At 41.6% G+C, this 10,776-nt stretch overlaps 1 protein-coding gene across 1 annotated transcript in view; it reads left to right on the forward strand.

The window, feature by feature from the left end:
* The window catches only part of LOC104285399, a 23,437-nt gene that overhangs the window by 11,203 nt on the left and 1,458 nt on the right, over window positions 1–10,776 (forward strand). The window contains 8 exon segments of the mRNA XM_009883853.1: window positions 1,569–1,682; window positions 5,579–5,746; window positions 5,749–5,936; window positions 7,324–7,373; window positions 7,836–7,896; window positions 9,069–9,208; window positions 10,012–10,118; window positions 10,331–10,396. Coding sequence (XP_009882155.1) covers window positions 1,569–1,682; window positions 5,579–5,746; window positions 5,749–5,936; window positions 7,324–7,373; window positions 7,836–7,896; window positions 9,069–9,208; window positions 10,012–10,118; window positions 10,331–10,396 — 894 coding nt within the window.

Genomic DNA, 10,776 nt, shown 5'->3' on the forward strand with positions numbered 1-10,776 from the left:
CCCCGAGCCGCCCGACTCTGCTTCACGGTGGGCCGGCGGTAGATATTGTTCGCGCTGCTCTTCCAGCGTGCTGGCCCGACGCCTGGGTTCGCCTCTGAACCGCCCGCTGGGGCGTGGAGCGGGCTGGGGGAGCTGCGGGTGTGGGGCTGGTGGCCAGGCAGCGAGAGGGGCCTGGGGCAGGGGTCTGACACCCCCCGGGCTGGGGCACTGCCAGCATGGCAGGCGGTGCTGTGAGGGCTTGGAGGTGTGGGACAGCCTTGGGTGCTCTGGGGTGCTAATCTCCAGGGGGTCCTGAGCCTCCCTTGGCTCCTGCCAAAGAAGGTGGCATTACTCAGGCCCCCTTGGTCTTTCAGGAGAAAGTGTTTTGCTCTGTAGCAATTGTTTCATTGCTATAGTTAATAAAGTTAAATTATTTGCTTTCAGAAATCTATAACCCTTCTCCATCTGTATACATTAGTGACTAATGTATAAATTGAACAAAGATCATTTCACCCATCTGCTGCCACATGATGCTGTGACAGTGTGAGATTGTGCTAGGTGTTAGCTTGGAACAGGAGATCTTCAGTTGGAGAAAGCTGTTGTTTGAAGAGATGTTAGGCACCCAAATTCTCGAATTTGCTGGGAACTGAAGGTGTTTTGCATTGTTGAAGTAAATTTGTCCGCTTTTGGTCTCCGGCTGCTAAGCCCTATTGACAATTGGGTATGTTTAATTTGTAATGAAGTAATATGTACATGTATCAGCTTGTCATTCATTTGGGGACTAGAGGTGTGTTACAAAAGCATGTCCTCAATAGTATTTCTCTGCAGAAACTCCTAGTAATCTACTTTCTTTCACAGACTTGACATATAATTCTTTGTTTTGTGAGTTAATATCAAAAGACTAATTCCTCCTGAGGCCAGAATAGTACTTTTTGATCCTTGTAGTCCGCTGTTCATTCATTTGTTTTAATGAAAAAGTGAATCACTTTAATGACTATAGAACTGTGTGTGCACATTTAAGTTATTAATAGGTTCTTAATGCTGTAAAGCTTCCTGCATATTTTGCTTATAATTGTATTTAATAATAATATAACACTTTACCTTCCAAATAACCCTACTGCCTTTGGTTTTGTTGTTGTTTTAACTTGATTAAGAAAATGTAGTTTTCTAAGACAGCTAAATCAAGCGGCCCATGTTGATGACCTGCACACAAGCACCTACCTGGTAGTCACAAGTGCTTCTCACCGTGTGAGAATGGCAGTTCCTCTCCAAGGAGGCCTATTTGTGCTGAGTGCCCTTGTGGTTTTATAAGTAAGGGATTTATTTCCTCTAAACTTGGCTGAGCATCAAATAGGGAAAAGGATTAGGGGGCAGATTTGGTGTCTCTTGGGATCCCTTCCAGTTACATCTTTTGTAATGCTGCGAGTGCAGTTCATTCAGAACTGGGAACCGTATGTGCTGATAGCTGTTGTAGTGCTGCAAGGCTAGAATTAGAGATCACGGAAAAGCTCCGCAGCTGTGAGTTTGGAGAGGTGTCTAGACCTTTCTCTTTTCTCTCTGTCTTTACCTTACCATTCTCAGCTGAGTAGTTCATCTTATTTTTTACAACAGGGATAATGTGGAATGGTCAGAAGAGCAGGAAGCCAGTGCCAGGAGTAAAGTTCAAGAGAACAGCTCACAGCTATTGCCACAAGATAAACAAGGTACTTTTGGATACTATTGTAATGCTGAGTCTTAACTTGTTCATACAAGAGTGGAACAGTCTGGCCAGAGCTGCATATGCATCATCGTTTATTTCTCCCGTCCCCCGATCTTCCAAATAAAGAGAAAAGAAATGATCTTGGCTGGGAGGAGTCATCTTGGGTTGAGCTTCTTTGTTCATGTTGTGTATGTTTAAATGCTTGTTAGTGTTCCTTGTCAACAGACTTCTTTCAGTGTAGAGCAACAGCCCTGTTAAGTCTTATTTTCTCTGCTTGCTTTTGCTCTCTAAAGCTTGACTTCTAACAGGCAATTGTTTGTTTGCTTGCATGATGCAGAGCTATCCCTAATGCAAACGTGTTTTTTCTCTTAAGAGGGTTTAATAAAGTAGTGTCCATATTCATCTCTACCAGGTTAACAAACAGCATGATAATGATTAAATCGGAAGCGAAGAAAAATTATTTTATCCCGATTTAAGTGTTTATCATCAGAGAGGCAGAAAAGGGATTCCAAAGTTTTTATTTACTCAAACTTGGCTTAAACAATATTTATACATCCAAAATGCAAAGCTTACCTGAATCTGAATCAAGCTAAAGGTGCACAACTCTATAGTCAAGTAACACGGTTGAAGCTGTTCTCGGTTGGTTAATAATGCATCTTTCCTCCACACCTGTTAGGTATCATTCAGTCCCTCGAATGATAGTGAAATGGCTTCCTGTTCTTTGGTATGATAAGGGACTTGTTTGATGATCATCTTGTTATACCCTGCCGAGCTCTAGGATGGATCTGCTCCTTTTGTTCAAATTAAATTGAGTGTGTCATCTGTAAGGCGATGCTGAACACTACTGGAGCTATTGAGACACTTCCCATATAGCTTCCAGTTGTGTTCACAATAGCAAATTTAATTACACCAAAGAGTAACCCTCCTAATTTCTTGGATTCCCAGAAGTATCCAGCAGTTTCTATTGTGATGCCCATTGTGTTGAGTTCATTTTAAAATCTGGTTAACATTAAAGGATGCTGTCTGTCATGCTTAGAGAACCTATATACAACTATGAAATTGTGGAGCAATTTGCTGTTAGAGCAGTTTGTCAGGTCTTCATGATGTATTTCCCAGACTGAACAATGGAGGCCAGTCAAATTTTGATGGTTGCTATTCAGTGGGAAGCGTGTGGAGACAATAGGATGGCTGAAACGTAGGGAAGCCAGCCCAGCCAAATGTGCCTGAAGGGTCTAGTATTTTGAGAATCAGTAATGTCCAAGCAGGAGAACAAAGGCAGGCTATTGGTCGTTATGGCTGTATTATTCTGTGGACTTCTTGGGGCTGTCAGAATTTGTTCTGAAAGGAGGAGAGAAGTTCCGTGGGGTATGTCGAAGATGTGTCTCCTGGCTGGGAACAAAGAAAGAAGTGGAAGAGTTTCTCAGTTTCCTTTTGAGGAAATAATAGCCCCCATGCAATTCAGGGGGTCCCTGGTTCTCTTCCTGTCTTTTCTGAACAGTTACTTTTGTTTGCTCTTCTTCAGCAATGTGAAAGGGTGAGTATGGCTTGGCTTTGGGGGTGTCCTAACAAAGATGAGCAGAAAAGTCAGGAGTCCTTATCAAAAAAAGTCTCCGGAGGAATGTGGCTCACATGCCGATGTCCCTATGAGTTAATACCACAAAAAGGATCTTGAAGCAAGTATTATGTGAATGTTTCTGGCGCAAGTTGTGCAGGAAGTCAGACTGAAGAAATTAATATGGTCATTTTTTTTGCTTTAAATCTGTTTCTTGCATGATCTTTGTCAGCTGGCCCTTGATTTCGTGCATTTATATTGTTACTGATCCTTTATTCCAGTGCTTTGAAAACACTAGGCTACGAGGTAAATGAGCTTTAAATAAAGCTTCCACACATGTGAGTGAGAGTATAACAGCTGTTCAATAGCATCCAACAGAATTTCATAATAACTTAACACAGGAAGAGCACAATGTCTTGTTTGGCGTTATACTATGGCAAAAGTGTGAGTAATCTGAAATGGCTGAGCTGGAATTTTGCCCCAGCACCTCAGGTAAACGTCCCATTACAGTCAGGCTGTCATGGCATTGTTAGGGTCCAGCAGGAATCGGGACTTAATATTTTTGTTAGGTGAAAGATCATTTCCAGCCCCAGCAGCCTTGCATATCCCTACTAGTACATGGAAGGAGTGACAGTTTCAGGAAGGAGTGTGTCAGGGTACAAATCGATAACAATTCTTCCTCTGACATCAGCAGTCATTGAGTTCTCCTATTTAAACAGTAAACTGACTTGACCCGGCTTAATTTAAGCTATGGTGAGATCGTGGCACAAACTGACTGTCGAAGTCTAATATCAGACATTAAAATTTCTTTCAGCTTGGGTTTTAAGGAAAAGGCTTCTTAAAAGCAGAAAATCCTTGCAATTGAGGTAAAGGAATTATTTTTATATATAGCTCTTTGTGCTTCAGGGATAAATCCTACTAAAAATATGTATATGACTGACTTCTGGTTCTTTGTTAAAGCCATTTTTGTCTATATTTGGCTGAGGCTATATTTTTTCCCAGGTCGTCTTTGTTCATTTTACTATGTCCCTTCAGGTATCTTCTAAACACTGGTATGCTTTTCAGAAAGGCTAATAAATAAACTGCAGTTCAGATAATAACACTAGTCTCCAATTTTAAGATGCCTGCTTTTTCTCTTAACCCTGCTTTTAGTAGATGTTGGAGAAGGATTATCCATTCTCACATACAATCGTCATCATTAATTGTGGGAGAATCATTTGCATTCAGTAATGCACTTGTTGCTGTGCAAAGATGGCTGAGGAGTTGCATGTTATTGAAATGCAGTTGGGATCTCCAGCCGTGGATGTTACTGTCCCTAGGTGATTACAAGCATAGGATGCTATAATTAGCTCGTGTTTCCCAGGACAGAGAACTCATCACATTGAGGAGAATTCAGAAAGCCAGTTGGATTTGTAGCTTCTCATGTTAAAAATAGTTCCCTTAGAACTGTACTTGATCTGAAATCTGTGAAGGGGTGTGGACATAATTCTGTGGGTGACTTGAATTAGATCATGGCTTTGTAAGAGTTCTTCTGGCTTTCTGTAATAATCATCTTGCTGTTAGAACGTATCCACTTGGTGTGAAAATGATAATGCTTGCTGCTAAAATTAACTCTTACCACCTTTAGTCTATCCACCTTAGCTCTTCACTATTACTTTAATGACAGTAGTCGCTTCTGTTGATTCCTCTTTTTTATTTTAATTTCATAAATGCATGATGGTCTAACATGCACAGAACTATGGAAAACAAAGTGCTGTAGACTGGACTCTAACAATACTTGTGTAAAATGTGCTGTCCGGTAATCTTAGAGTATTGTGCAAATGCTAATTGAGCTTTCTGCCAGGCCTGTATAGTTGACTAATTTTTCTGTTTCTGCATCTGAAAAAAGGGGTAGAGTGTTGGACAGGACTCTTCAGCTCCAGGCAACTGTCACAGAATTCCTTAGAACTTCTAAGTGCTTGACACTGTCATGAGGCTCCAAATGAATTGTTCCAGTGAACTGAACAAGTTAGTGTTAGAGATGGAAGTAAAACCTGGATTTCTTCATTCAAGTCTCTGTCAAAGAGGCCTTTTCTGTTGTCAGCTTCCTTTAAATCCTACCAGGAGACAAACAGTTTCCTCCTCTATCTCTTTTATCTTTTTAGTCCTAACAAAGTGACTGTGAGGAGGCAGGCTGAGTGTTTATGTGGGATGGCACAATTTAAATAAAGGTGATTTACAATCAATACTCTTACTTATTAAAGCAGATTGCGAAATAGATGTCTGCAGTGATCCCTCACTCTCTGAACTGATTAAACTCTGAGACCTTCTGATTTGACTGCTGGTGACATTTTTGTTTGTGTTCACAGAGGAATATGAGGTGAATGCTAAGAGGTACTGGGATGACTTTTATAAAATCCATGAAAATGGCTTCTTCAAGGACAGACACTGGCTGTTTACTGAATTTCCTGAGCTGGCGCCTAACAGGAACCCAAGTCAAAATGGGGATTCTGTGCATGAATTTAGTGACAAAGAAGAATAAAAGAAGAGCGGGGTAGCTGTGAAAATGGACATTGTTCCCTGGAAACCAGGGCAGAGAATCAGATAAATGTGATAAAAAGCACGCCTAAGATCTGCACAGAGGAGTTGGCTACACAGAAGTATAGTGAGCTGAATCAAAGGGATGGAGATTACCCAGGATCGTCTGCATCTTACCGTATATTGGAGGTAACAGCTCTAAAACAGAGGCACTCATCGAGCAGTCCCTTGTATCGGTGTTAGTGTGACTGGCACATAAAAATACCTATCATTGGCAAAGAGCAAGTGGATGGGATGATGGCCTTAATTCACTAAAATGCAAAAAACAGTGGGCAGCTTAGACCTGAAATAAATCTGTTGGAATTCTTTTGGTTCAGACTGTGAATTGGCAGAGCACAAGGATCATAAGAAGTTTTTGAGTTTAAAAGACAAACTATGACTATCAGATGTTGAAACAAGCATTTTAAAGTCTTCTTCTGAAGAAGCTGATTCTTTCACTCGTCTGTATAAAGCTTTCCCTTGTCGTTTGTGTTTTGCATGTTTGTGCTGGCTCTTGTGTGCCTTGGGAGGTGTGAAACAAAACAATGGAACCCAGAATGTAAAGATGCTGTTTGGTTTGTTCTTTATGGCCCAAGTAATAACGTGGAATCTCAGACTGATACAGGGTTTGTCCCAGAAAACTCTGTAGGAAGTCTAAATATTAGATTCCTGACTGCTGGTAATGACCTTTTGCTCTGCCGCCTCTAGTTTGTTCACTGTAGGTACTGCTGGTTTTGATGAATGCTTCATGTTCTACAGAGGTTTTGCCCTTCCAGGGAGAGTCAATATGAATTGTCCTTTTGATTTTTGATTTTTTTTTTATTTAATCTCGGGCTTTGAAACTTCCTCAGACTTTGATGTTCTTGGGTCATTGTGACTTTCCTGTCTCACCTGAGTACTTTCAGTAATACCTGCCACTGCAAGGCATCAGTGGTGCTTTCTGCTCAATCTATTTCAATTTTACTGATTCCTTAAACATTCATTGGACAAATTCTGCAAACCCGCTTGTGTGAGCCATCTTCTCTTCAAACGGGAACAAGTAGAAGGAATAATAAGGCAGAATCACTGTAGGCCTAGTTGTAACTTGAGGAAGAGCCATCTAGTGAAGGAAACTCTGAAACAGCAGGATATAATTATAGTAAAGCAAACTTCTTTCTCCGTTGCTCTGATTTTCTATGGAAGTGAATGCAACTAATCCGTGGCCTTTGCCAATGCTTCAGTGACTCATACTGCTTGTTCTGCTTGGGATTCCAGCAATAACAGTTTCCAAAAGAGTAACAATATATAGCTTGTTAGTAAGTTTTCTACCAGAACTGACTTAGTGGTTTCCCACAAATGCTTATATGGGAGCCTGCTCTTCAGAGCTGAACATACTCAGATCTTGCAGTGAGGTTTGCAAATCACCGCTGCTATGCTCTGTTGTTACTTATGAGTTGCTTGTTGTTCCATGGCTGTAGAGAGATGGTTTGGAATTAGCTGCGCAGGACATGCTGAAGAAATTGTTTCCACTATGTAAACATCTACTTTCTTTGTGCAGGTTGGCTGTGGTGCTGGAAATACAGTCTTCCCGATTTTACAAACCAACAAGTAAGTAGTTCTCAGTAGGTTTTTACCTGCATGATTTACCAGTGAAAAACAATGGGAGAAGTGTTGCATGTGTTCTTAGTTTACATAATCTCAGAGAAAGACCAGATGCAAATGGTACCTTTGCCTTGTGTGACTTCAAATGATTGTGTTTTGAGCTTGGGAATCTTGAATTGGGAATCAATGAAACGTAATGCGAGTTTACATGTCATTCTGAAAGCATTTTCGTACAGGCCTCAGTGTCTCTCCTTTTCCAGAAGGAAAAGTAAGCAGTCAGTTCCATATGAGAATAACTGAGGCATAAAAGAGCAATGTGATCCACCAGATTTTGTGCAGCACAGTATTGATAGAGATAGACTAAAGCCCAGGATTTCCGATTCCCAATTCTCTGCATTCAAGACACTTCTGTAATTTCCATGGAGCGCCTTTATATAAATGGTGATAGTTTCTTTTATTTTATTTCAGTGACCCAGGCCTTTTTGTTTATTGCTGTGATTTTTCTACAGCAGCTGTGGATCTTGTCCAGGTAAACTCATTGGTAACTTATGAAGGTAGGAAGTACGTGGTGCCAATTGCACACTGACGCAAATATATCACAGCTGCCGCCGGCTATCTAGCTGTGTTGGCAGCTTTCTGTTTGTAGCTAGCCCTGATGCTGACCCTTGTACTGGTAAATCAGGAAAATGAACCATCAAAGACTGTAGAAATGAGGGAAGTTGGAGTTCTCAAAATGTCACATTGGCAGCAGACAAGTCAGCCAGATTTTCTTTCCCCTGTGGTTAGCAGTACTTTTCTAAATCCAGTGCTCTTTTAGCTGAGTAACTGGTGAACCTTGAAAATATTCAGGCGCTTTTTTTTTTAACAGGAACTGAAGCTGGTTTTGGTTTGTGTGTGCATTACTGTCACTGCAGTTCTGGGAATGTGGTCTGATTGCTTCTGCACAGACATCTGAGGAGGGATACTGCTGTCTTTGGAGCAGGAGGCTGTACCTTAGTCAAAGGACAAATACTACTAACAAATTCCACGTCAGAACAGAACTGAAAATATAGGAAGTATCAAATGTAATCAGTCACTTCATGACATGAGATGGGGAGCACAGCAGCAGAGGCAGCATGCCATTTCATCCTCGTAAGCTGACACAAGCACTGTTTATAGAGGCTACTGCAATCTGTAGCAGCAGCTTTAGAAAAATATACAACTTATTTTAAGAGTCTGAATGTGGGTTTTAAGAGTGTAACTTTAGGCAGCCAGATTTGACATTTGGGGTATAGGGAGTAGTTGGCTTGTAGTTGAAATGAATATTGATTTCAGTGATGCAGAGAGAGACCCTGACACTCTCATTTTCGTAAAGATTTCCAGCTTAACAGTGTAAATCCCTCATTTCTTACCACCATTAGTAGAAAATATGACCTTAAAATTGCGATAATCCCTCAATCCAGTTCTGGGGTTTTGGCAGCGCTGGCTGTCTGAATGCAACAAGTCCAAAGCTCTTTGTAAATATGTACTTTTCACGTTTCACCCCTGTTCCTTGTCTGACCAGGGAACCTATCCGACCCCATCTGCCTTAGTCCAGAGAGGCTGAAACAGATCTCTGGACATACCGCTTTATTATGTGAAAGTTAAAATGCTCCTGTGTCCAGATAATATTAAGATCAGGGTCTGCTGCTAATGCTCTAATGTCTCTCCCCGTAAATACAGAACAATGCAGAATATGATTCTTCTCGCTGCTTTGCGTTTGTCCATGACCTGTGCAACGACCAAAGTCCTTTCCCAATGCCAGACGAGAGTCTTGACGTTGTTATTCTTATCTTTGTCCTCTCAGCGATTCTCCCAGAGAAGTAAGTTTTAATAATTCCTTCTGGTTGGAGAAGATAATGCATATAGAACTGGAGTTCTTTAATAGTAGGTCCCCTCATATCGAGGAAGATTAAAGTTTGTTATGTGTCTGGTCCAGTTTTCCATTAAATCTCTGAAAATGAAATTTGCAGGTACTTTCTGTTGTCACAAATTCTGGTACAGGAAAGGTGTGATTTGGAAGTGCCAAGTGGCTATAGGTGATGTCTTGCTGCGCTCATGGTTGCTGATCTGTTCTGAACCCCAGCCACACTGAGCACCCAGCACCCATTTGTGGAAAGTATGCTGCTAGATTTTGGGGCTCAAAGGCTAGATGAATTTCTCATATGGGAGGTGGCAAGAAGGGAGGGGACAGTTTCAGAAAACATTTAAGAAGAGTGCTGTGGTCTTAGTGTGACAGTGTGTTACAACCTACGCTAGTCTCTTTCTTGTTCCCGTTGGTTTTATTTCACAGCATTTTTCAAGTTCACTTATCGCTTGTTTAACAGAAACCAGTGGAGATACTTTTGTAATTAGTAAGAGAGCAGTTAATTCTGCTGTGGCAGGCTAAGTTATCATTGTGGCGGGGGGGGGGAAACCCAGAATCAAGGAGTGTCAGAAATAAGGTGGCCAAATAAAATCAACCCACCTAAGTCTGAGAGAACTCAGAAAAGTGCTAGCTTTTGGTAGCTCTTTGTATGAAGTTGAAACATATATAAAACTTCATACCTTCTTTTTGGAAAGTAGGCTAAGGAAACAAGCATCATTTTGCAGAATGATGAATACTTTTGTTTTGTTCTTTCCTCAGGATGCAATGCATCGTTAACAGGCTGAGTCGCCTTCTGAAACCAGGAGGAATGATTTTGTTACGAGATTATGGCCGTTACGATCTGGCCCAGCTTCGGTTTAAGAAAGGTATTTCTTTTCCCCTTGGGGAGTCTTGCCAGATCACTGATAGATGATGCTTCTCTGGAGTACTGTCTACCCTGTTTAGGAGGCAGCTCATTCATTCTCCTTAAGCACAGCATGCTCTGGGTGAAGTGCCTCTTGTCTTTCCGTGCAGTAGGATGGCAGTTGTTGATTTCTAAATGATAGCTGGTAACTGTTTAAATCCCTCTTGCCCTTAGGTCAATGTCTGTCTGACAACTTCTATGTGAGAGGTGATGGCACCAGAGTCTACTTCTTCACACAAGGTAGGAGGCTAGAAAACGTCCCTCTAACTCTCCTCACCTCTCTCTGTCCCTGTGCTCTCAAGTTTTGCCGCTAGCTCTTTCCAGCCTGTCTCTCTTAGGGCAGCATGAAATCTTAAGCGTCTCCCAATTGTACGGGTAGCTGGGCTTGTCACTTGCTGATGCGAATATGGCATGGTGGATTCCTTAGTGGAAAATGCTTTTAGAGAAAGACTGGTGTGTTTGGTGCACTGGGAGGGGTGGGATTGGAGGAGCTCTCCTTGAATCTTGTTGCCTGCGGGGGGGTAGAGTGAGATGGACACCACTTGAAGGAACTTCTCTTAACTTCACTGTTCTCCTACAAGGAAATAAGAAGGGTGTGGTTCAGCATAGAGCTGAGGCAG

The sequence above is a fragment of the Charadrius vociferus genome, unplaced genomic scaffold (assembly GCF_000708025.1).
Source record: "Charadrius vociferus isolate BGI_N301 unplaced genomic scaffold, ASM70802v2 scaffold484, whole genome shotgun sequence".
Classification (NCBI taxonomy): Eukaryota; Metazoa; Chordata; class Aves; order Charadriiformes; family Charadriidae; genus Charadrius; species Charadrius vociferus.